General features: G+C 39.7%; 1 protein-coding gene across 11 annotated transcripts in view; it reads left to right on the top strand.

Moving 5' to 3' along the window:
- Positions 1-8,602, top strand: part of LOC149288027 (afadin-like) — an 88,931-nt gene extending 80,329 nt beyond the window's left edge. For 7 of the 11 annotated variants that reach the window (XM_089492122.1, XM_089492119.1, XM_089492118.1 and 4 more), the window contains 4 exons: positions 1,428-1,562; positions 3,489-3,771; positions 6,778-6,862; positions 8,449-8,602. In XM_089492122.1, the coding sequence (XP_089348248.1) occupies positions 1,428-1,562; positions 3,489-3,771; positions 6,778-6,862; positions 8,449-8,602 (657 nt within the window). The remainder of the gene's footprint in view (positions 1-1,427; positions 1,563-3,488; positions 3,772-6,777; positions 6,863-8,448) is intronic. The other 4 variants (XM_089492120.1, XM_089492124.1, XM_089492123.1 and 1 more) reach the window with 2 other exon arrangements.
- Positions 8,603-27,129: the final 18,527 nt, after the last annotated feature.

Raw genomic sequence — 27,129 nt, 5'->3', positions numbered from 1 at the left:
TATTTTTTTTTTTTGAATGCGTTTACAAGTAACCAAAAATCACAAACAAAAACTATGAAGCAATGCAAAGGGTTACCAGAATAATGAAACAAAAGCTGATGAGACTGCAAGAATATATGCAGCTATTATAAAAGATTTACAAAGTGCTAAGATGTTTGGAATGTTGCATCAGTTAGTTGTTAGAGCGAAAAGGTTCAGGAATGTTCATTCAAATGGAAAATCTGATACCGATATACAAAATTTTTTTTTTTTTTTTCTTGAGACCATAAGTCTACTAGACAAGTTACTGATAGTTTGATTATTGTTATGATCTAGCTTTCTAATTCAGACCTCTGATTTTATGAGTTAAAGATAATTTAATTTTGGATCAGGTATATGTATAAGGTATTGTGACTCTTACCTTCTTATGTTGCATATAGGGTTGTAGCTGTGCTGATATCAAACTTATATATATAGCCTCCAGGCAACAAAAATGACACTTCTAACTGCCTTAATTAGAATGTATTAACCAGAAAAAAATGAATATTACTCCTCGTATGAATTAGTAATAATAAATTGATATAATATGGAACTCACAGCATCTGTAGATTCAGTTGGCTGTTTCTATACTGGAAAAATATTTTTTATTATAAATAAACCGCCAATTAATTAAACATATGGTGCGTACCTGGCGGAAATCTGTATTTTATATTCGGGCCATTTGGCACACACAGACCCTTTTTATAATGAGTTAAATACATTTTGGGGGGGTTTTGAACATTTTTACGTACTTCTGAGCAATTTCCCTAGTGAGTGATATTTTGAAGAAATATTTTTATTAAGCAAGAATTAGAATGTAATAGAAGTAAACTAAAACAGACAAGTTGTAAAGAAAGAAAGCAAATATACATATGTATTGCTATGGGGTCATTTTTCATGGAATACAAGGAAATTTCTGGCTGTGATAAAGGCAAGGATCAGTTAGCATTTAAAACATGGATTAGCTAACATAACACGCCAAGAGGAGTTATGGTTGCAGATAAAGGGCCTCATTAGGCATATAAAGATATTCCATTAAAGTCAGCCTTTCCCAGATACAATATTCAATTAAAACACATATGGTCCAGACCATATTTCTGATTCATTTGATGTTAACCAAATTTTGCTCCCCCCCCCAAAGAAAGGACATTTTTAAGTGACCCTAAACTTTTAAGTGGTGGTATATGTGTGTATGTATGTGTGTTTGTGTTTGTTAGATATATATATATATAATGTATATAATAACGTAATTTGTAACGTCTTAAATTCAGTCTGTAATGAGCTTTTTCTTTAGACTTTTTTCCCAGTCATTTTTGTTTGTTTTTCGTCCCATTTTTTTCCGTAAGCAAAAACTATTTAAGTGGAAAACAAAGGTCTTCCCCATGTTACTAAAAGAAAGCAATGATTAGTTACAGGATGAGGAACGCAGGCGGCAGCAGCAGTTGGAAGAGATCCGCAAGCGAGAAGCTGAGGATAGAGTCCGACAAGAAGAGGAGCGTCGACGTCAGGAGGAGGAGCGGGTAAAACGAGAGGCAGAAGATAAGGTTGGTTTCAAGCTTCATGTACAACTATACATCTATTTTAATTGAGAAACACTTGTATGTTTGATTAAAAAAAATCAAGAAGATCTAGATTTGATGGAGTGAGAGAAGCCTCTCATATATAAATGTTTGATCTAAATACCCTTCTTTAAATTGGAAATTGTGGCTTGAAATAGGGCTCAACACTACTTTGTGTTTAATGTTTGTAAAAACCATCAAACATTCCTATTTTCTTCCTGGATTGCTCTTCATTTCAATGTTTTCCGCCCAAAGACAGTTGAATTATATGTTCTTTATATGGCAAGGTAGATTAGTTATTTCTGTCTCTTTTTGTCAAAACTTGTTTAGGATCTCTAGCTTCCCACTTTATCATCATGTTTAATGCTACCTATTTTACAGACTTTTACCCTAAATCCATCATCCTTATGTCAAGTTCCTTTTAGGAGGTGAATGCAAGTCTAACAATGTGTTGTTTACTTTTTTCTGGAGAAGAATGGATGGCTATCCCATGAGTGTGGCGTTTGTGCATAAACACTGTTTATGATGTATAATATGATAAATGTGTCAAGTGCATTCAAAAGTAGGATTTTGCTACAAGAGTTTACTGGCAGATTCCTCAGTAAAATGTTATGTTATAGTAATGAACATTGTATACGTTATGTGACATCAGACTATATGATTTCATAAAACTTTTCTTACAAATGTCAAATACTGGTGTTTTCTAAACTTGGCGACACAGATGACCCAATCAGAATAAATCACATTAAAACACTGACAATAGTGATGGAAAGTACCAATCAAGAAACCAGTGCTTGACTGGTTTGTGCCAACTTAATTTAATGGAGACAAGTTTTTTGTTTTTTTTTAAGGCTAATTCAACTCACAGTAACAGAAAATGTAGTATCTCCTGCCCTGACGGATGTTTAATATAATTGGGTGGTCATACATGTGGTGGGATTAAGATATATTGCAAAACTGTGATAATATACGTGTGTGGACGCTTCAAATTAAGTGGGCAATATACACTGCTAAGCCTAAGATTACCACACACACAGTGCAACATGCCATTTGGAGCAGTGTAAATCTCATCACCATAGAATTCTGGTGCAGCAGAAGGACATTCGTGGAACAATGAATCACCCTTCACATCTGGCAGTCTGGTGGACAACTCTGGCTTTGGTGGATGCCAAAAGAACACTACCTTTCTGATGTCACTGGGAAACTGGTCAGGATTGAAGGAGTGATGGATGGTTTCAGTCTTCCAGAGATTTGAGACTGGGATGAGGTTCACCTTCCATGAAGACAATGACCCTAACATACTACTAAAGCAGCCCTTGGGTCGTTTAAGGGGAAGCTTTTAAATGTCTTGTAATGGCCTAGTCAAAGCCCAGACCTAAATACGATTGAGAATCTGTGGTATGATTTAAAGATTGCTTTAAACCACCGTAAAGAGCTGAAGCAGTTTTGTCCTAAAGAGTGGGCAAAATCACAATGGCTAGATGTGCCAAACTTAGAGACCTACCCCAAGGTGGCCCTACAAAGTATTTACTTGGGGGGGGCAGTTATGCATGCTCAAGTTTTTCTTTTTTTTCTTGTCTTGTTTTACAATAAAAAAAAATATTTTGGATATTCAAGGTGGTAGGCATATTGTGTAAATTAAATGATGCAAACCTCCAACAAATCCATTTTAATTCCAGGTTGTAATGCAAGAAAATAGGAAAAATGCAAAAGTGGTTGGAAGACTTTTGCATAGCACTGTAGGTGAAAATATTGAGGCAGTACCTGTCAGCCATGTGCTATCTTTTGCGTGCAAGCATTCATGTGACCCATGTTCATCATTTTCTAGTGGATGTTTTTCTTTTTTTTTTTTTTTTTTTTTTTTTTTCCTCATTTGTTAAATGTTATTTTTTTTTTCTGTTTGGCTGGCAGAGGAGGCAGGAAGAGGAATATTACAACCGCTTGGAAGCAGAAAGACGCAGGCAACATGAGGAGGCAGAACGGAGATTACTAGAGCCTGAAGAGCCTGGTCTGTACAGACCTCCACTCCCACGGGAATATGAGCTCCCACTCCCATCCCTTCCATCTAACGCTCCTCCTCCCCCACCTCAGAGAAACACTTCTTACCTCAAAACACAAGCCCTCTCCCCTGACACTGTTTACACTGCCAAGTTTGTTGCATACACTGATGATGAGGAAGACACAAATCTAGCAGGTCAGGATAAGTACTCCAGCATGAGAAAGTCATATGGTGACCTGCTTCCACCTGCCCATAAGCCACAGCTGCCTGCTGCACGCCAGCCTCGTCCTGTTTCAGATGGCATCTTTCTTTCCAACTCATTCCAGCCGCCTTCTGCCAATGCCAACAGTACTGGTCCCAAAACAGGCCAGGCCCCTCCCATATCTAATAAACCAGGGTACCTCCAACACAGCCACTCAAAAGGTACAGTTTAAAATGTGTGTTTCAATAGTCCACAATCTATATCTTACCCTTTAATCTGTGTTGATTTATAGACTTTCTTCTAATATGTGATTTCTTCTTTCTGATGTTATTTAGTCGATAATAAATATCCAAATTATTTCCCTCTTTTAAGTCCTGTTGTCAGCACAGATATCTTTCTGTTCAAATCAATCAGTAATGATTCTTTTTAAAATATACCTCTTTTCACACCACTCAATCATTTTTGCACTTTTTCCTACAATCCGTAAGTTCACATAAATAAATGAAAGTACTGTTGGTTTTGGCTTTCATGCTTTGCTTCTGCACATTTTCATTTAAGTTTTCTGTATGCGTATGGCATGTTTCTTTTACCATCCATTATTTATTCATATACCGCTGAAATAGAAGAATCAACGCTAACATAGAAAAGCCTTTCATCACGTTATATAAACTATAAAAGGTAGCGTGACTGTGCTTTACAATATAGATAATGAACTGTTTGAGAATGTCCAATGGTGGATCTAACTGAATGGTCCTTCTGAACTAGTTGTTGGCATCATATTTTGGTCACCCTCTAGACATGTGCATCTTTTGTATTAGTGTGATGGACTGAATCTTCATTAAAATACCATTGGTAATGCTGATTTTGATGAAACCAAAGTAGGGGTTATGTATATAACCGTAAGAACATTCCGTTGGTTGCTTTTTGTTTCATGTAATACTACCCCTTACAGTATAAGGGCCTATCGTATTTATGCACCAAGGCCATGTGTCTTTGTCAGTTTTTTTCGTTAGTAAGGCTTGAGCAGTCCGCAACATTCAATCTCGCAAAAAATAATAGTCCACGTTTTTCTGATCTCTGATTATAAGTGAAACACATTGTACTTCTCTGTGTAGCTGTACTGAGGTTGAGTACTGTTTTGAGATTGATACACAGTTCTAAAATGTAATATAAGTACTTGCCTATAGTTAATCTGCTTTGTTTTTTTATATATAGTTGAGTCAGTAGTAATTCTCACCTAGCCTTTGGCGAGGTTAATACGGGTAAAGAATCCCTGCGAATGCAGTTAGGCGAGAAGAGAGTGACTACCTGTTGGTTTGTCCTGTCTATATTATATGTAAAAAGATAGCCCTGTGTGTAGGATTTCTAGAAGATGTATTTAATCTGATCTATCAGTTTAAACAGATGTACATTGTGCTTACTCACTGATTAAATGGGTGATAAAATTTCATTAATATCTAATTACAAAATGCCATTTAAATATTTGTTTTTATCAATATGTATTAAGTAATTGGCCACATATTGTGGACCCTTTTTCTTATCCTCTAAGGAACAGATAATTGAAGTTATGTCCTGATATGTAAAACCATAGAATTCAAAGAGGGTGTACTTTCTTGTTCACGCGGCTGTACATTTGGTATAATGTGTGTCAATTCCTTTCATTTAAAAGCAAGGGTAGCAACAGGTACCTCCCCATTTGCTAAAGTGGAACTAAAACCCTAAAGTGCTTCAGAAACCTTCTAAAGAAAGTTGTATTGCCACAACTGGAACTACCAGCAGCCCTTAAAAGAACTAACCACAGAAGTGTAATTATCAAACTTGCACATAAATAACATGCAGGGCAGTCCAGCCTTCGCTCTGGTACTAACAAAAGATGGACTGACAACTTATTAAGTATTATTCTTAATGTAGTTTTGCGTGCATTCTATGAAACGTAATGATATAGTCTGCAGAACTAATACACTTTATGATCTATCCTACACATATCCTGCTAACCATTTGTATTCAGTCTAAATAGATACATTGCTGTGTTCTGTGGGTTAATAGGACAACTACTGAAAATGCTGTTATTTTAATATATGGAGTTCTTTTCACCTCCCTTCCATTCTGGTGCGCTTTTGAATTTGTCCTTTCTATAATGGAGTTTGATCAGTCATATTCAGATCTTTTTAGAATGTCTTTAAACAGACTAAAGTGTATTGAGCAGGGCCCTCCTTACCTGTTGTTCCTGTAAGTCAAGTTGTTATGTTATATACTACTTTTATGTCCTGTTTACCCTTTGTACAACGCTGCGTAATATGATGGCGCTGTATAAAACAATAAATAATAATATTGGAGCAAGATTTTGCTTCTCTTGGTGCATGCAGTGAATAACACTGGGCCTTTGCTAAGCCAACTTTTCAGCCAGCCACTGAGCAAATTAATGATATTGAGAGATGGATTCACGTTGGAGAAACCTTGTTAGTTTAGGCCTTTTTTGGTTTCTTAAAATTAGGCAAATAAGTTAACCACAACTCTCCAGACACTCTTAAGTGAATCAAGCTCCTTTGGCCAGACATATTATGAACACTTAAGGAGAATAATTGTTGCTTGTTAAACCAAAATATCACTTCTGACCAAGGTATGTATTCTCGAGATTAGTCTGTGAGTTGAGTTAAGACTGTTAAAGATTAGAAAAAAAACACCATACTTTAAAAATGACAGCATTTTCCACTTTAAAAAAAAAAATCTTACAGAAACCCTCATGTAATTTTGAAAGTTAATACCTTATGTGTAGGTGATGATATTTTCAAATATCTATCCTTTTTATTTTAATGTTATCCACTTATTTTTGGCAGGTGTGTACACTTCTCAGTGTGCAATAAGACTTTCTCGCTTTGTGGACATTCTATTTATTGAAGAATAAGTCCTAAGGGCGTTTGGAAATAATATGTAATATTTTTCATAATTATTGAGGTATTTTTTTTCTTACCTTTCTTCTGAACCACTTTTGTTATCAGGACCAAACTCTTACACTGGATCAACAGGTACAATAGCTGGAAGCAATGAAGTTTATAAAGATACCAGAGACAAACGATTGAAAAGGTAAAATTTAACCCCTTTCTGACAATGGATCTTTAAAAGTTTTTGCGGTGCTCAGGTTTAGCTGTAGTTTCCTTCTCACTCATTTACTGTACCCACACAATTTATATATTGTTTTTTTGGGACAAGAAGGGCTTTCTTTTGATACCATATTTTGATGGTATCTAATTTACTGTAAAAAAACACATGCTGAAACATTTGAAAAAAGCACCTTTAAAAATCTTTTCCTTATCTATAAAAGCTAAGGAAAAACCTCCTAAATAGATTCATATTTGTCCTTAGTTTAATCCAATGTGTTTTTTGTTTTTATTTTATTTAGTTATAGGGCAATAAGTACAAGTCACATAGTGCTATTTCAAAACCATTTTTTTTACAAAACTGATCATTCTGACCCAGTATCCTATTTGGGACATAATTTAAGATGGTCAATTCAATTTACTCCCATCACATGATATGTTTGAAAACTAGACATCCCAGGGTATTTCAAATGCTGGAATTTTAACTCTTTCTACTACCAGCCTTTGTCAAACTAGTGGTCATTGTTTTATTTTATTTTCAACACACATTGTAATTCAGGTATGAATTTACAGCTCCTGGTATGTGTCACTGTCATACAGCACCCATTATGTGTTCAGCAACAACTCCTTGTTTGGGGTTAAAACGGTCATATTTGGGATATGCATTATTCAGTTTTCCAACTTGGAATTTTGACATGTGGTCATTCTGGCACCTACATTTTTTGGGGTGTTGCCTTAATGTCGGGGCATTGCAGCAACACAAGCTGAGTGTAGAAAGAAATTCATTCCTTTCTACGCTTGTTTAACCCCATGTTAATGTTGTTAATGGGATGTGTTTCCGTTCTGTTCCTGGCACATCAGTTGCCGTTAAGGGATCAACTATACTCTGTTTAAAATTCATAACTTAAGTGCACCTAAATAAGCATTTGCTGGATTAACTGGAAGTAAATAATGCAGTTTCATCAACCTTAAATTTAGACTTGCATAAAAAAGTTTTTGACATAAAGAAACAAACCACTAAGGGGCGCTCTTGTAAACCGGTTCCAAAACGAGGAAAATAAATAGAAAGAGAACTATGATGGTGTAGTAGTTAACACAAATGTAAAGGGCTGCAGCTGAGTATCCGGTCAACAAGAGAAAGGGAAGTATATTCCTATCCTATAAGCACTCCTTTACGCTGGTTTTCACAACTTTTAGTTCTTGCATAAAATTGTTTTGTCAAGACTATATATACATTTATAGCCGGCAAAGTAAATTGCTAGTAAACCAAAGGACTTGTAGGTCTTGTTACGCAAGTATGTTAAAACCAAATGAAAGTAATTTATGTCCTTCCACTGGACACTAGTATATTATATATTAAGTGCAATACACACTTGAAACAAAGTTAATGTAAATAGTTGCTGAATAATAATTGGGGTTTTTCATACTGTCACCCGAACGTAATATTGAATGACGTGTCCACTTTTTAAGTATCCCACAATAAGAAACATCTAGGTACGTTTTTTCCATATAGAGAATGTTATATATAGTATATATTTTTCATTCTGTTCTTTTTCTTTCCACCGCATACAGTCAAGATGGAGATAATGGCACAACAGCCGGTGCTCCTGAGAGCCTAACATTTAAGGAGAGACAGCGACTCTTCTCCCAGGGTCAAGATGTGTCTAATAAAGTCAAGGCTTCAAGGAAGCTAATGGAACTGGAAAATGAGTTAAACACAAAGTGAACCTGGAGACTGACTGTTAAGGCACCTTATCCTAATCAGAAATACACAGAACTCTAACTTAAGGGACATATGTTGGGCAAATGTGTAAAGGGAGGAATATATCTATTTTTTTTTTTGTAAAGAGTGATCATTTATTCTTAGACTGTTAATTCATAATAGAAGTTGCAATAGAAAAAAGTGTGATTTGCTTCCTTCACATAATTTGTTTGGTTTGTTACACTGAAGCACTATGAAACATGGTTTTTATGGGGATAAACCACATGAAAATAGGCATGGCAAACCAATTGGTTTGTATATTTAAAAGCATTTTTGGAATGCTTTCATTAATTGAAATGAGCAGTGACAAACTGCTCGGACTTATCCTCCTGAAATAGCAAAATATCTATGGGTATAAATCCTATGCAGAAAGTTGTAAGATTTTCAATCTCAATTTAAAATGTATAATATTAGATTGCACATTGGAACTAAATGTTTTCTATTTTTGCCGTTTTTTTTGCCATATCTCTGATATAAGTCTAAGTCTAAAACAATCTTTTCGCTAGAACTCCTTGTGCTTTTGAAAGCAAAATGAAAATAACACCTGTTCTGTACAGTCTCAGCCACATAACTGCATATTAGATCTCAAGCGTCTCAGAGCGTATACTGGTTTTGTAAAATAAAAGCCGATTTTATAAATGACAAATATCTGTAGCCTTCTTGAGATCACCCTTTAACTCAGATGCATTTTTTTCCTTTAATTAGTTTAAAGAATGGATACATAAAGTGTGCTTTTTCTTTTAACTGTTACAATCTTACAATTTAGAATTTCATCATCTGTATTTTCAACTGAGAGGTGTACTAAAAAAATTTTTTTGCTTCCTTTATTAAGTATAAATGCACACGATTAAAACTGAGCCATAAAGCAGCATGGATATTTAAGAGGTTACTGAAAATGCTATTTAAGTTCTGACTGTTATGAAAAATTACATAATGGCGAGATTTGGACTTGGGGTGGACCACTACAGAAAAAAAGATGATTTAATGGTTGTTCATATTCGGTTCATGTAAAAGTATCCTTTGTGAAATACATTTTGCTTTAGATTAGCACTATATAGAAGGCAATGGAGTCTCCAAGAAGAGCTTGTATGTATTGATTTTATTGAAGAATAGTGTAATTGGTAAAGTGGATTGGGCTGGATTCAGTACCAAAGATAAATATATCTTATTAACTGGGATAAAATGTGTCAGTATTTCCATAACTATTTTTTAAAGTTGCATCCTAAGCAGTTGCTATTGAATTCCACACGTGTAGTTAACTTTTTTTTTTTTTTTTTCTCGTCATAAATTCAAAAGGTTAGCTGGCTAAAATTTAAATGTTTTCCAGTGGTATTTGAAACATTACTTTGTTTTACCTGTACTATTCAAGAACTACCAAGGTTAATTTTCTTTTCTGTTAACTCCTTATATTTAAAATTGAAGTCGGCATCCAAAAACCTTTGTGTCGTAGCATTTATCAGAATTTTTTTGTTTAGTTAAGTCTATAGAGAAAAGCTAGTGTTGAACTTTAAAAGATTCCAATTATACATTTTGTTATAGAATTTGACAATAAAGTGTTTTTGAAGTGTAAATTCTGTTGATCAGAGTCTTAATGTTATACACATCTTGTATATTGTATCATATTATAAAGGACTAGATACTTTCATTTTTTTTCTGTAAATGAAATGTCAATCTAGCCCATCCTACTTCGACTACCTGAAAAATATTAGCAGACGTATTATATTTCCACGTTATTGCATTGCGTTGAAACTTCAAAATAACATGGTTTTCATTGATACAGCATACTGTTGCTGCTACAAATGTCTAGTAGGAAAACAAAAAATATAAATAATTCTCCCATAATGTTTCCATATGGCCTTTTCATTAATTTACATTCAATGCTTTTTCATAATTGTGCATTGTTATTGAAAACACTAACTGCTGTAATTTTGAATTTCTACTGTATTTCACTTGTAACCTATTTTTAATAAAGTTTGTATGTATTTCATGTCATGTTTTGTATTTTTACCATTCCTCTGTAGATTTAAATATGATTTCATATGAAAACATAATGTGATGCAGACCTGTACTCAGGATGAGTAGCTCCACCATGTAGTTCTTCCTTGCAGAGAATTCCCAGTAATAATAGCTCTCATTCAACCAGTCAATTGCAGAGACACGGTGTAGGGTGAGAAAACCGGACTCTCTTTATTGAGAAGGATAAAGGTATTTGCACACATCGAACCAGGTGAAATACAAAAGCTTCCACTCCCCTTGTCCTGCCCAGGGAAAACATTCCAGCCATCTGCCTGGCGCCTTCCCCCCTGGCGCCCTGCTTTCAAATGCCCGGATGTGAAGGAAAACGGGGTGCCCTGGATTGCCTACCTCGTCCCAAAATATATAGATTAGAGGCTGTAACGGGATCCAGGGTGACCACTCTATCCCTGGCCGTCGTTACCCTCTTCATCTTGCTAGTACATGGCTAAAAGATGGGTAGCGGTCTGGTCCTCTGAGTAAATATGCTCCCCTGGGAAAAATATCTATACCACCAAACACACAGAGTACACCAGTGAGACGGTGAACAAATTTATAACACTCAACGGCACTAAGGGATATACTAGGAAAGGGACCAATGAGGGTGGATTATGGAGACTGACTACTACACCTTTAACTTGTAATTTAGATACTCTGCAGGAATGTACACAGGAGGCTTGATTAACCCACTCAGGTCCTGTGGCTGCATCATGCTTTCCTACAAAGGCTTTATGAGCGAGTGACAGCCGCTCAAAATTTTAGCGGATTCGTGGTCCACGCGAGAGTCCTAGGGAAGTCGTGCTATCCTCTGGTCATTTGTTAGTTGCTGTGTCTTGTGATTCTCAATGCTGCCAGCAGGTGGAGCGGGAGTTACAAGGAATAAGGATACGGCCAGAATGGCAACAAACCCAAGGAAAGGATTGACTAACTTAAAGGTGAACATGTCTAGAATGGCTACACTTTCCAGGAAAAATTAGCTTAGTCTGGCAAATAGATTATCAGGCAGGGGCAGCAGGAAACACAGGGCAGTGATTACAGTCCTTTGGGGGAGGGGCTGTAAGCCTTTCCAGGGTCCATTGTCTGTGGGGAGGAGGCTTGCCATAAGGGCCCCTACAGGAGCCCCAGTGAATAGGTACACGGATACTATTTTTATATTGGTCCCTATAAACCTCTAAACTATGTTGTGATCATTATTCCTATTGAATATGTTTCTGCTTCAACTTTCTAGCAATACATTATTTTTTTATACAGCTTAAACATTTTAACATATTACATTTATTTAGAATAAATAGGGTACAGTTAATTAGGAGCTATCACTCCCACCCCCTTATCCAATTACACACCTGGTTTTTTTTTATTAAACATATAAAAATAGAAAAAGACAAAGACTTACACAACATAACAATTTATACAGACAGTCAAACATTAAAATTATTCATTATTTTAATAAATGCTTTCATCTGTTTCATCTTTACTACCCAAATGCTTTTATTTGTTTTTTGTTTATAAAGGTTGTGTATTTGGTTATAGAGCAGGCTGCTTATGATTAAGCACTTCCAAGTGCGAAACATGTTAAGCGTCTAGCTTGTGTTTCCATTCTGTGCCTGTCTATGTACCCCTTGTTTTGATTTTATGGGCAATGGACTCGATTACATTTTGATAAATTTTACATTGGATGCTTCCTCTCTATTCCTTGGTGTAAGCTGGCAACCCGTGATCCTTAAAAAATAGGGGACAGTGATGATATTTTACAATGACATTAAAATTGAGAATATACAGAGTTCACAACAACATATATATATATATATGGCACACTCGTATAGAAGGGGGAGAGGACCTTCTGGCAAATATAGAATCTATTAGAGGTTTCCATGGTACCTGACATATGAAAAACTTAAATTAACAGAGCTAAAGCAAAACTTAAGGTAATGTGGCTCTGGCTTGTTGCATGGTGTTAATTCTGTAAAACCAAGAATGCATTTTTTTTTTTAAATAACACTAGTGTACAATATTTAAAAGAAAATCTGCAGACCAATGTTTGCAGTATACATAACCTGAAAGTATTTTTTACATGAAACAATTATCTATTTTAGTAAATAGATTAAGTAGCACATAATACCCTTATATGGGTTGATAAAAACTTCCATAGTTGAACTGGAATCTCTCTGTTAAATGCCTCTATAATTTGCATCACTGGACTCAAAAATTCACTACACTGTAGGCACTTGGGGTTCTTGCAGCTCTAGCAGCCCAACAGCATTGTCCTTTTAGTGTGTTAATGTATTATGTGGGGCTCCCTATACGCACTTTGGTTTAGGGCCTCCAAAAACCCAGACAGGCAAGTGGCAGCTCTGTATACCGCAAGGTTGACAAGTTAACATCAGTCGCATACTTTAGTTACATTGTAGACACAAGAGGTACACTCTTTACAAATTTATAGACAGTCATCGTAAGAATTTGGATGTAAACAAAAGGTGAGTTACTAGGAAGGTGGGCAAAATCTAACTTTATTTGTGGTAACTCCTGCACAAAAGAATATTTTGCAGTGTTCTAGTTAAAGGGGGACTCCAGCTGTCATATGCACTTTCATGCATATGATAACTGTGTGGTCCGTTTACATGTTCATGGTGTTGCTTTTGCAAAAGCATGGATTTCTGCAGAATCCCATCCATATGCATAAAACCCTTTCCACACACCCAAGGTTTCACACAATATACTGCAGTCTCCTCCAATTGACTATAGCTCTAGCTCGTTGAATGCACAGCCAGCACTCCCATTTAAATCAAGTTGCCGGTCAGTGGGAAGACTGTCTGGGCCACAAAGGAGGGGGCCAGCTTCAGATTTTTAGGTTCTACCTACCCTCCTGGTAGCATAGGAGTGGCTCTGCCTAGCTGTATAGGACAGGAAAAAATAAACCCTCAGAACCCGTCTTAGTGTTTATTGTGGGTAGCTCTGTTTCCTGCTCTGCATCCCGCTATGAGAAGCAGGGGAGCGCCTATCCACCTTTGCCCTGGTCAGTCTGTGGGAAGATCGTTCTCCAGGGCTGGGGCAATCCTTCGTTGACAGTACTTACCGACAGAGACAGTGCGCGATCAGTCTATTCTTAGATGAGGGCGTCACCCTACCTTCTGCTTGAAGGACAAGGTAGTTCTTACACTAAACCTCATTGAAATGACACCCTGCTTCTTTGTGTACTATTTTCAAAATGTATTTTACACAAAAAAATGGGTGAAAATTAGACCAATAAGCCTAAAATCTAAGAAAAGTTATAATGGTGACATGGGAACCAGTGGCGGAACTACCGGGGTCGCAGGGGTCGCGACTGTGACCGGGCCCCAGCGGCAGGGGGGCCCAAGCCAAGGGGCCGCCCGAAATCTTTTTTCCGTTTTTTTTTTTTTTTTTTAAATAAGGCAGGGGCGTCCAACATGCGGCCCGCGGGCCAAATGCGGCCTGCGAGACCTTGAGGTGCGGCCCGCGTAAGATCGGCAGCCAGGGCAACCGATCTTACGCGAGCCGCACCTCAAGCCCTGCTACTTACTTGTGGGAGGGTCTTCTGGACTGCACAGAGGAAGCGGAGTTCACGTGACATCCTACTTCCTCTGTGCTTTAGCAGAGAAGGCAGAGGGAGGCCGCGCCCCCTGCTGAAGTCTGTGAGCGGCATCGAGGAGCTGCAGTGCAGGTAAGGGGGTGGGGAGGGTGTTTGAATGAATGTGTGTGATTGAGGGAATGAATCTGTGAATGAATGATTATATGAATAAATGAGTGTGTGTGTGTGTGTGTGTGTGTGTGTGATAGCATGGATGTGTAAGTGCTGGAACCTAGGCATGATGGGACTGTGATTGCTGTTAGCAATCACACTCCTATCATGCCAAGTCAGCCAGTACATGCTGAAACCTGGCCAGCTGCCCCCCTTGTGTAGTGATGCTGCCAGCAGTATGGGGTCTGCACTTACAGCCACCCTGTACCAGCATGTACTGGCTGACTTGGCATGATAGGAGTGTGATTGCTAACAGCAATCACAGTCCCATCATGCCTAGGTTCCAGCATTTACTGGATGGATGTGTAAGTGCTGGAACCTAGGCATGATGGGACTGTGATTGCTGTTAGCAATCACACTCCTATCATGCCAAGTCAGCCAGTACATGCTGAAACCTGGCTAGCTGCCCCCCTTGTGTATTGATGCTGCCAGCAGTATGGGGTCTGCACATCACTTACAGCCACCCTGTACCAGCGTGTATTGGCTGACTTGGCATGATAGGAGTGTGATTGCTAACAGCAATCACAGCGAGCACAGTCCCATCATGCCTAGGTACCAGCATTTACTGGTTGCCTGGGTATGATAGGAGTGTGATTGCTGTTAGCAATCACACTCCTATCATGCCAAGTCATATTGCTAATTTTGTCCAATTGTGTGTTACCTACTTTTATTAAACATGTGGGTTTTTATTATTATTTTTAAAGGTGGGGGTCATTTTCGGTTTTGGCTAAGTGAACCCTGAATGTTTTGGTCCAGAATTTTCATTTTAGTTCATCCCTAGAATAAATCTAGGGAATCCTGAATTTGTAGTCGCAAAACTTTCAAGGCCCAGAAATTAGTGAGACGAAGAGTAAAGGTTTTGTGTCATTTTACTTTATTTTAATCTGCATATTTTATTAAAGGCCATATTTTTTGTCACAGTGAAAAATGAGTGCGGCCCGCACACGTATACAATTCTGATGAAGTGGCCCACTGCAGAAAAAACTTGGACACCCCTGGATTATGCCCTTTGTACATGCACCCCTTTTTCTTTGATTTTTTTACAGATATGATTCAATATGTAAATTGAATTTGTTGAATTTGTTGAAAAAAAATTGTTGGGTAAAAATCATGTTTTTTGGGGGGGGGTGAGGGGGTGAGGGGGTGAGGGGGTGGGGGGCCCTTAACAGATTCTCGCACCCGGGCCCTGAGGCGTCTAGTTACGCCCCTGATGGGAACTGACATGATAATAACCTTAATTATTACCTTAATGCATGTGGCACAGGTGCAGTGTGCTAACACCAGATAATGGGCTTTAAAACTCTCCAGGGAATACCAAGTAGTGTTCATGTCTGTTTTATGTTTTAACGTCTCCAATCACGTTAGGTGTTTTTCTGTTATTTTTCATGTATTCGTTTCCAAAAAGGCTTTTCAGCTGTTTTAAATTATTTCATGCTGAACTTGTAATTGGTGTTCAGAGGCTCACACGTTCTATATGAAATATAGCAGATATTCACAATGGATCTAATATAACCATAGCCAGAGGCATTAGAATGCACAATATTTTAATTTGACCTCTTGATTCCAGATTGAATTAATTCATGGTTCCTAGTCACAAGAAAACAAAGTTTTCATGCCATTTGGTTACTGGAGTAAAATTCAGAATGCACTGGGACAGATTAAGACACATTAACCTGTGTCTGAAAGGAGGTTCTAAGATATTCCAGGACCTGAACATGATGTGCTTGTGGGTTTTAAAGGGTCTCAAAAAACAAAATTGAACTACAGTCTGCTTGATAACTTGACATGTTTGTTCTGTTTTATAGGGACACTCCATCTTATGTACTTTAATGCATATGATAGCTGAGTGCCCCCCTTATATCATTTTTTTTGCGTTCAAATGCATAGAGACATTGAGCTGCTGTTGCAAAATATAATCATCCTGCAAAACGACAGTAGTAGTATTTAAATTATGCAAGCAAATGGTATATAAATGTATAATTTGTCTATTCTGGACAATGATTAATTATCCAAAATCTCTGTTTTACATTCCCTTAACTACTAAAAGTCTTTAACCTGTCTTTACTGTAAGATAATCATCTGCATGTCTTTGTTACTGCTGAGGGCTACATGGAATGTCCATTGTTTCCAGCGTTCTGGGAGTAGGGCTTGCGGATAACAAATACGTACTACAAATTCTACTTAAGGTTTAGGGAAAGTCAGTGATATTCCTCAATGGCAACTTTTTATACACAAGCACACACACAATATTACGTAAACGAACTAGCTGGTATGTTCACTGAGCTTTTACATTTGTGGAACTTTGGCGGAATATCCAGGGGCGCAGGGTTCGTCACTGAGACCGGGCCCTGGAGTTCTGCCAGTCGGGGGTGGGGGGGCCCAAGCACATGGAATGCAGCAGCCGGCACAAGCTGCTGTATTCCATCACCTAGGACAGGGGTCGGAAACCCCTGGCATGCGTGCCACTCATGGCACGCGGGGTGCAAATGAGCGGCACGCGGGGCTGCAGACTGTCAAGGCCGGACTGGCCCACCGGGATACCAGGAAATTTCCTGGTGGGCCGGATGTCCGGCAGACCAACATTCAAAACAGCTGCTGAGCGGCTGCGAGCGCGATTGAAAGCCGCTTCCTCCAGGGCGCCTAGTGAAAAAAAAGAGGCCGGGTGCACACACTGCGCCGCCCAGTGGCCGTGCCTAAGCACTTCGTCCCACATCTTAAAAGGGGTGGGACGAAGAGCTAAGGCACAGCTATTGGGCGGCGAGGTGTGTGCATACTGGCCCCTTTAATTTCATGAACGCCGGCCTCCACCCGCTGCCCCCACCAGACACCAGGGAGTCAGAAGAAGTGGTAACTTGCGGGGGGGTGTTATATGAGGGGCATAAGGCTTTTCTGGAGGCAGAGTGCCCCATGATATTCCTTTTAACCCCCTTTATGCCACTCTGCCTCCAGAAATGTGTTGAGTTATTTTTTAAAGGGAACAGCAAATGTACACTGTTATACAGGCTGTACACTACTTTACATTGTAGCAGAGTGTCATTTCTTCAGTGTTGTCACATGAAAAGATATAACAAACGATTACCATATTTACTCAAATATAAGACTTTTTTCAGAGCAAATGCTCTGAAAAATACCCCTCCTCTTATATTCAAGGTTGTCTTATAATCCTCACGTGGAGGTCTGACTATAAGACTGCAGAGGATCCTACTCTCTGGCAGCCGGTGGACGTCTGCACAATGGGCGCAGAGAACCTCTGTTGCTACCCGGCACTTCTGCTGGGGCTTCTATGACGTAGCGTATATGTGTGGATTAGTGTATATATGTGGATTGGTATACGCGTGGATTGGTATGGCCAGGTAAATGCTGCACTTTCGGTTTCAGTCCAGAATTCGTTTCGTTTCGTTGTTCCTGTATTTCATTTCTATTTTCAACAGCATCATGAAACCTTTTTTTCAAATTAAATGTTCAATTATTTAGCTTTAGTCTTTGTTTTCTAATACGAACACACTTCTCTGAAGAAATCATATAGGTCTGATTATAAAGGTGATTGTTTTTTTTTATACTGTTCTATTGTGCTTAGGGGAAGAGATGCCCATTTATAAACTCTTGGTGGTGGCAGCAAATTGTGTACCCAGGTGTAGAAGGGATCTCAGGGGTTAATTTGGTTGTTGCTAGGAAAAGTAACAGGTAACCAGGAATATGGCATTATTAATCTTTTTACTTCCACATTATCCCCACTGTCTCAGCCTGGCCTATAGCGATCGCTTGTGACAAACTGGTGGCAACAGCAAGATATATTTAGCAATTTATAGTGCTTGCTGGATTTTACCTGTAAGGAGATCTTGGCACTAAAAGAAATTCCATACATTTAGGTGTAATTTTCAAATACACAGCTCAGTGCTAAATTAAAAGTAAATACAAAGTTCAAAACAGGTCTACCCTCCCTATTCTTGTTTTTTCTTTTTGTATCTCATATCTTAATAGGGAGGTCTATCCCAAGCAGTCTAACGAGGCCCCAAAATTTGCTATCCCCCTTGCTTGACACCTCAATTCCAGGGCCTCATTAGACTGCTTGGGATAGACCTCCCTATTAAGATATGAGATACAAGAATCCCCGGCGCAGCTCTCTCTGCCCGCTCTCTCCGGGAGGAAGAAGCAACGCATTCGTTGCTTCTTCCTCCACTGCCCGAATGGTCTCTTCTGGGTGTCCGCACGCTCTCGCCAAACTTTATGCGTTCCCCGACACAAACGGCGGAGAACCCACACGAGTGATATCACGCCCATGGGCGTGGCGATCACTAGCAGGTGATCTGAGCACTGAGATTCATTAAGTGTTCAGTTATTGTGCCGTTTAGACCCTCTTGTCCTTGATTTTCCTTGCTTACTTTCCGTGTACCAGACCCCGGCTATTCCTTGGCGTGTTACTCTCCATGTACCAGACCCCAGCCATTCCTTGTCGTGTTACTCTTCGTGTACCAGACCCTGGCTATTCCTTGCCATGTTACTCTCCGTGTTCCAGACCCCCGCTATTCCTTGGCGTGTTGCTCTACGTGTACCAGTCTACGGCTATTGTTACTGTTGCGTTGCCTGCATTCTGGCATCAGCCTCTGCCGCCTAACAAAAGGAGAAATAATCTAAAAATGGCCAAGCTGCAGTAAACCGCTCTGTCTTCATGAATCGACACCGCATTAAACGCCAGTGCGTCTAGTCTCCACAAGAAGGATTTTACCTTCCTGGAGGATGGGACCGGTTTAGATGTATTTTTGAAAGGGTATGCAGACAGCATCCTCTACTCACAGACCAGTGGGGCAGATATTTAACTCCACAACTGAAAGGAAAAGATGTGTTTCTGTCCCTTCCCCCAGATAACAATTATGAGGAAATCAAATCTACCTTGAAAAAACATTTAACCTTACTCTTGAGGCCTACAGGAAAGAGTTTTAGGAGCTTGCTGAAGAGTGTTCATCCAGCTGCATTCAATATGTAGGGCAACTGGAAACTACATACAGGCAATAGGTTACATGGCTACAAGCTATTACCTATGAAGCAGTTAATAACTTAATAGTCCTGGTACAGTTCTTACAGATGCAAAGCCCTTATGTATGAGAGTGGTTGTTGGACAGAAAACCAAAATCCGCTGGGGATGCTTCAGAACTAGCAGATGACCAGGCAGACATCTGTGTCAGCTGGTCAGCTCAGTCACCATCCACAAGATCTGCAGTGAGGACTTCACAACTGGCTGCCAATAACGCAGGAGCTATGTCTGGTGAGTTGCCTGCCCATTGTTGTTTTAAATGCAACCAGGGCATCTGAGCATTACTTGCCCGATTAGGGTTCCACCCCCACCTGCTCATGGGGGTGAGATTGCCACAGAGGGCCACCATCAGTTTTGCATGTGGGTGGGCCTACGGGAAAAGGAGAGAATAATGAGTAACATGTATAACTGTGGGTGACCGAGTGACCATTGGATTGAGAAAAAACTATGGCCATCAAAGGGCACAAGTGTACCTTGATTCGGGTAAAGGTTTGCAGGAAGTGGGGATTTCTGAGGATATCCCTCTTAGCGTACTGCTGGGAAATGATTTGGACTGGATGCTCTGCCACTCTGCTCCAGAGGACACTGCTTGCAACCTGAAGGGGCTAACCAAGAGTACTGCTTCATCTAAGGTACTGTGTGAAACTGTGATCCCTGGGAGGGAGAGCAGGGGAACTGCCTTCCTGTAACTGGACCAGTGATGCCAATAGTGAGATGGGTTGTGTTGTAAAAAATAATTACAATGAGTTCCAAATGCCAAAATCTAGTGGAGACAGGCAGTAGCGTACCTAGCGGGGGGCGGGGGGGCGGTCCGCACAGGGTGCCGCTCATCAGGGGGGTGCCAACTTGCCGGCAACCGGCACCCCTCCAGAGACGGACAGAGACGGAGACTTTAACAGACCTCCGGCTCCCTTGAGTGATTTTAAGCCGGGTTCAAGGGAGATCCTTGAACCGGCTTAAAATCACTCAAGGGAGCCAGGAGGAAAGGTAGGAAAGCATGAGAGTGACAGTGACAGTGAGAGTGACAGTGAGAGTGGATTAGTGTGTGTGTGGATTAGTATATGTGTGGATTAGTGTATGTGTGGATTGGTATATGTGTGGATTGGTATATGTGTGGATTGGTATGTGTGTGGATTGGTATGTGTGTGGATTGGTATGTGTGTGGATTGGTATGTGTGGATTGGTGTATGTGTGGATTGGTGTATGTGTGGATTGGTAAGTGTGTGAGAGTGATGGGTGTTATGCTGTACCATTTCCAATGTATTTTTCATTATATAATTATGCTCTAAAGTACATCATAACTCCCATCACTCTATACTGTTCCATACAGTGGCAGAGCTGGGAGACAGAGGCCTTGCACCCCCACCGCAGGACTCCTGAAAGGTAAGTGAACTTCAAAGAGGGAGAGGGTAGATAGTTAGGAGGGGGTAGATAGGGAGAAGGGAGTGAGACGGGGGATAGGGGGTAGATAAGGAGAAGGTAGTGAGAAGGGGTAGATAGGGCAATCATACTTCTATCATGCCAAGTCGGCTAGTACATCCTGGAATCTGGGTATGCCTGGGCATGATAGGAATGTGATTGCTGTTATCATATATATATATATATATATATGTTATTTAATTGTTTTGTCCTATTTTGGTGTGTTACTTACTTTAAATAAAAGTTTTTTTTATGGTGTGGGGGGGTCATGTTCGGTTTCGGCCAGGTAAATGCTGCATTTTCGGTTTCAGTCCAGAATTCGTTTCGGTGCATCCCTATGCCAGATAATGAAGTGGTAGGCCTACACCACATCAATGTTTGGCTTAATATATAGTGATAGGAGTTATGCTGCACTATTATCAATGTCTGGCTCAATGTATAGTGATAGGGATTACGCTGTACAACCGTCAATGTCTGCCTCAGTATATAGTGATAAGTGTTATGCTGTACCACTGTCAATGTCTGCCTCGGGATATAACGGTAGAAGCTATGCAGTTTTAAAGTGTGTCTGTGGGGGGGGTGCCACATATAGGATCCGCCCCAGGTGCCAAATACTCTAGGTACGCCCCTGGAGACAGGCTATGGAGAAGGTTTGATGTGCCCCTTGTAACAAGTAAGGTGGGAGAGACCAGAAGTGGGTGGTGATTTACCTGTGTCTAGATAAGACTGAGATGTCCAAGAGTAAGGGGAAGGAGGAATGCAATTTTCCTTCTGTAACTTGTTCCCTGAATGGGGGATGCAAAGAGCAGATATTTTGCTCCTGTAAGGAAAGGAAGAGACAGGGATGTCTACCAATGGTGGCAGTTAGTAACGAGTCAGCAGTGTGCCAGGGCTGCAGCAGAAGGAAATGAGGAGGAGTGATCTGAAAGGGTAGAGCTGTCTGACCCGCAGGCAGAGGGAGGAGTAGACCTCATCCAACATTTTGATGCTCTGCCAGAGGTTGCTGTACTGTCTGGTACAGCAAAGGGGTGGACGGCAATAAGAATTTCTGTAAAGCTCTGCACGGTGAAACCTTCCTAGAACTGCTGAGACACCGTGCTGAACAGCCAGTTGCTGACAAGGTTAGGTACCAGGTATGTTGGGATACTAATATTTTATACTGGGACTCCCTTGCCACTCATGGAGGGAGAAAGGCAACTAGTGGTTCCTATGCAGTTCAGAAAGGAGCAGTTGAGGTTAGCCAATGAGGCCCCTTTAGCAGGACATCTGGGGGTGGCCAAGGCAAAATCTAGGTTGGCTAATAATTTATTTACATGGGCACTGTAGTTGCAAACTACTGCCGGTCCTCTCATGTTTGTCTGTCAAGTGGCAGTAGATATTGTGGGGCCGTTTGCTGGCTTCCTGCTGACCGATTGTTTGTAACAGCTAAGGGCATGATCGGGCATTCCCTTTCTGTCTAGACCCTGATGGTATATCTGATTGCCCCCCATTGCTCATTGCAATCCCTAATGCAAGTCTATGCTTGGTGATCACAGCGTGATCAGTACAGTGGAATTGTAGGTTAGAGAGACCAATATTGTTTCTCCCTCCTCCCACAAGTGGAAAAAGTAAAAAAAATAAAAAAAATAAAAAACAAACAATTTAGTTAACTAAGTGATGTCATTGTGACATCCCTGGCGTAAAAACATATCGGAGAAGTCCCTAGAGTGATCTCTATTCATATTGCACGGATGCAAAAATAAAAAAATAAATAAACAAACTTTAGATCCCATTGCCCTAGCCCTACATGTATGGGGAATAAACCCCTGGCACCGTTCACTATCCCCAAATCCATTAAGAAATAACTATTAAAATTACTATCCTATAGGGTACTATATAAGGGATGGATGTGGTCCTCTAGAACATTAAAAAAAATATGCATGCGAGGTAAGTCTGTAATCAGGGGATGTTGCCAAACATTGTTCAACAATGAAACCTAAAGTGTTGAAGAATTTTCTTCTTTAATAGATATTAAGTTAGGATCTGAAATATGTAAGTGCAACTATTCAGATTTGTAGATTTGTTCCCTGAGAGTTGAATTTATTACATGTGAGTATGTTTTTTGCATGCAATCTTAATTTTTAGCAAACAATTTTAGTCAAGTCATTGAATCAAGCCACAGATTTTTTATATTTTATATAACAGCTTTCTATGTGGCTATATTGGAATAATTGTGATGGCAGGTTCTCATTAAATTCATCTTGTGTTTACAGATGATATTTACCTAAGTAACTACAAACCATGTGGTACTCTTAGACGAGACATCTGTTTTCAAGATAGTTGGATTCCTATAAATCCAAGATTCTTTTAACAATAACTCCTCAAGTAAATCCTGTATGCTTATAAATGTTAGATGTAGGATTTTGTGGTCCCAATTTTTATTATTACACACGTCTCTGACTTTGATGTCCTATCTTAACTTTTTCTCAACCTTCAGGCTGAAAAAATTGTAAAATTAGAAGTTCCATCTGCAAAAGTTCTTAAAATCTTAACTTGTTGATACTTCAAAAGGCCAAACAATATATCTGTTCTTCAAAGGGCCAATACTTTATAAGTTCATAATGGACTATGACTGCACACATTTTAGCCAATTAAAATACCAAAATGATATCCTCTGAAGTATTCCTGCATGTGATGGACACATACAATAGCACCCAAAAATAATGTACATAGATATTGACTTTTCTCAGACTCTTTAGTGCTTTATTTTCCGAGTTGTTAGATCAGACTGTGCTATTTTCATAATAAATAACTTAGCATACTATAAGCTAGAGAAATAATTGAAGGAAGAATTCTAGATAAATATGTATTTGCATACTAGATATCCAGCTTGGTTTGGACAAAATTCGGGGGCATTTTATTTTTATTTAGAGTTACATTCGGTGGTCGTTCCCAAAGGGGGAGATCCCTGACCCCTTCTGGAGTCAACTTTCATTTTTTTTTTTTAAGTTCCCCAGTGCAGGCACTGGCAGATGAAAGGAACATGCAGCCCCATGGAGCAGGACTGAATTTAACAAAAATAGATCTGCCCCACAGCAGTAGAAATTCCCATTTCTACTGCTGTGCATGCCTGTGGTCCAATCCACTGCACCAGCATCTTCTTAAGAGTTGCCAAAATGTAAGCTGATGTGTGCTGCTCATTTATAACCTCAGCATGGAGTAGGAAGGATCTATAACTCTGATGCCCTTCTGCTTCAGTTTCACCCCTCTTTTCACCCCATGTGCCTCTGCCTATAGTGAGTACAGTGGTCCTGTCCTAATCCTCCAAATATTTGGGAAGCCACCAGCATGCCATCAGTGAAAGAATGGCATGCTGTGCACTAGTGGTGCTCCATATGTCGGAGGTGAAGTACATGGTTTGTCCAGATGCCTTGGACAGCTCAGCTTTCAATAATGACACACAAGACTGGTAATGGGAGGGCACTTTAGTCCTGCTGAAGGTGGTGGGACAGTGGAAATAGTAGAGGGGGCTAGAACCTTTAGCAGCTGGCTCAATCACGGGGAAAGAAGCACCTCCAACAGCAATAAGCTGACCAAGCAGTCGTGTCACCTTATTTGACTGCTGCTTTGACACACCTCTTGAATGGAAAGACTCAAAGTGCTCTAGGGTAGGCTGGTGCAGTAGATATCCATCCCCTACCTGTCTCTGGTGGCTGTTGTGGGTTTGCTGTTGTCGCTAATGCCTTCGGTTTCCCCCTGAAGCTGCACCCTGACGTCTACGTAGGTGTTTATTCATCCCAGAATTGGTGAAATGTCCATTCACCTTACCCCTTGCTCACTACCTCAGAACACAACTTACACGGCGCCCATCTCAATGTAAAAAAATGCTCTAACACTTTACTACAACATTGCCCACCAGGTATTACACAATATTACAAGGTATTAGTGTTTTTTTTTTCTTTTTTCCCATAATTGTATTAATAAGGGTAGTGGTAGTTCTGCCAGTGCATTAAAGGAAACCTGCAGCATAGGTACGCTGATTCACAGTGGAAGGAGGAATACATTCAACAGAGAAACTTTAGGATGTGTCGCTTGACTCCCCCAAGTCTGGCTCATAATCTAAATCCAAGTCATTGTCGTCATCAACATCATCAAAGATGAGTATGGGACTGGTATACCTGTGGTCACCTGACTACTACTTTTGTACACACCTGCTGCTAGCTCTGCCCAACCCACTAAGACTGGGATCACGAACATTTTCAAATAAGTCAAAGGCCAGATTTTGTCACCAGTATCAGAAATAAATTGAAGATAATAAAAATATTTTGTGTTGTCCACAAATTAGAGATTTGACTGGTACTAGTGTAAATGGGCAACAGTTTTAAACTAGCACTCAGGAACAGGTTTGAAATTTTAAACAACTGAAAGACAGTTACACTGTGCACAAGCCCAGTAGAATGCCTGGTTTTGTCACTGATAAATAAATATATGCAGTTCTACCTTGTCGGACAACTAAACTGTTTCCCAACAAAGCAAACGGTCTTTTACAGCTTTTTCCTTACAGCAGTGTAGTGTGCATCCTCTCAGCCCAAAGAGTGACTGTCAGACTGACTCTTACAGGCTGATTAAAAAGGTCTGGCCTACTAATTATCATCTACAGGTGAGCCTAAAGGGAACACACCTAGCAGAGTGCCAGGTCCTACAGATCTCTCTTCAAGGACCTTTTTTCCTTTGGAACTTCAAAAAAGTTTGTGCATTCGTGCCACCCTGGGCTTGTCCTTATTAGTTCACAAAGAGCTGGTCTGACCTTGACCGGCAAACTGGCTGTTTGTAAGCAAATTAGGACAAGCACGAGGGCACCTGTCTGGTGAGCGCCACTGCTTCAAGGACTTCTTGTTCTTCTTTACACTGAAGATAGTTCCTGTATGGTCATTTTAATGCTGCAGAATAAATGTGGGGCCAATCAGATACCTTCCTGATGGTATTGCATGATGCATTAATTCTGACCAAATCCTAAAATCCATTTGCAGCCTCAAGCTTTCAAGAAACCTTCACTATGCTTCACTGTTGCCTGCAAATATTCTTGTACTACTCTCCAACCCTTTGGCAAACAAATGCCTTCTGTTAAAACCAAGTATTTTGGCTCATCAGTCAATACACCTGCTACCAATATTCTGCACCCAGTTCCTGTGTTTTCATAAATAGTTGACTCACTTAGCCTTGTTTTCACGTTAGAGGTACGGCTTTTTAGCCGCAGTCTTCCATGAAGACCACTTCTGACCAGAGTTTTCCAAACAGTAGATGGGTGTACCAGGGTAACACGGTTTTCTTCCAATGCACTGCTGGACATCTTAAGATTGCAAAGGGAAGCAAGCATGACTTGAAAGTTTCTTTGACCAACCACTGCGTCTACTGCGTCTAAAGAGCTTGATATGCCAGTATAACCAAAAGAGTAGCCCTGAGTAACTCGTAAATACACCCAATAATGCTCATAAAAACACTTACAAAAATCAGTATATGAATGCTGTAATGAAACTTCAAGGGTATGTCCGTACAAGCAGATTGTAGTCTCTCAGTTGGATATTAGTGGCGTGCCAAAGCTTGCCAGATCCTGCACAAAATACCAATACACCCCCCAATGACCAGATCAGCTATCGTGCCACTGCAGGTCCAAGCCACCAACGCATTTCGTCCTCACATACTGCATTGCGTCTTGTTGCTGTGCTCAGTCTTGCCCTGGTGTATAACTTTTGACATTAAATGGTCTTCAGAAATCTTACCTTGTATGTAAGTTTGGCTATTCCTCATCCAGTTTTATTTATCCTATGTATCTGCTTCTGTTTCAGCTAATGATTGTGTTTCAACCTACATATTAAGTTGATGATGTTTGGTATAATTGTTTAATCATACACCTATATCATATACTATATGCCTACAATCCCTGACTTGACTGAGCGAGTATACCTAGAAGACTTGGTGGTAACACCACATATTTTATTTTCCCTCTGTTCTCTTTGCATTTTGTTAAATGATAAAAAAGAAACTATCAAAATTTCTGTATTTGAAAGTGTTTTTTTACACCTGCCTAAAACCTTTGCACACTACTGTATACTTTAGGAAATTACTATTTAGTGACTCTCCAAAAAGCTAACCAAAGGCTTTCTGTAGAAATGGCAGTGAAGATAAGACATATTTTTACAGCTGGATATAATTGACTTTGTGAAATAAAAAACTAGCAATTTGTGGATATCTTGTGTGTAAAGGAGTGCGGTAAGAGAAAATTACTGAGGC

The sequence above is a fragment of the Sceloporus occidentalis genome, unplaced genomic scaffold, assembly GCF_023333645.1.
Source record: "Sceloporus occidentalis isolate IW3139 unplaced genomic scaffold, rSceOcc1.0.p SCAF_54, whole genome shotgun sequence".
Classification (NCBI taxonomy): domain Eukaryota; kingdom Metazoa; phylum Chordata; class Lepidosauria; order Squamata; family Phrynosomatidae; genus Sceloporus; species Sceloporus occidentalis.
Note: the sequence above shows the minus strand (reverse complement) of the source record. Positions and strands in the feature narration are given on the sequence as shown.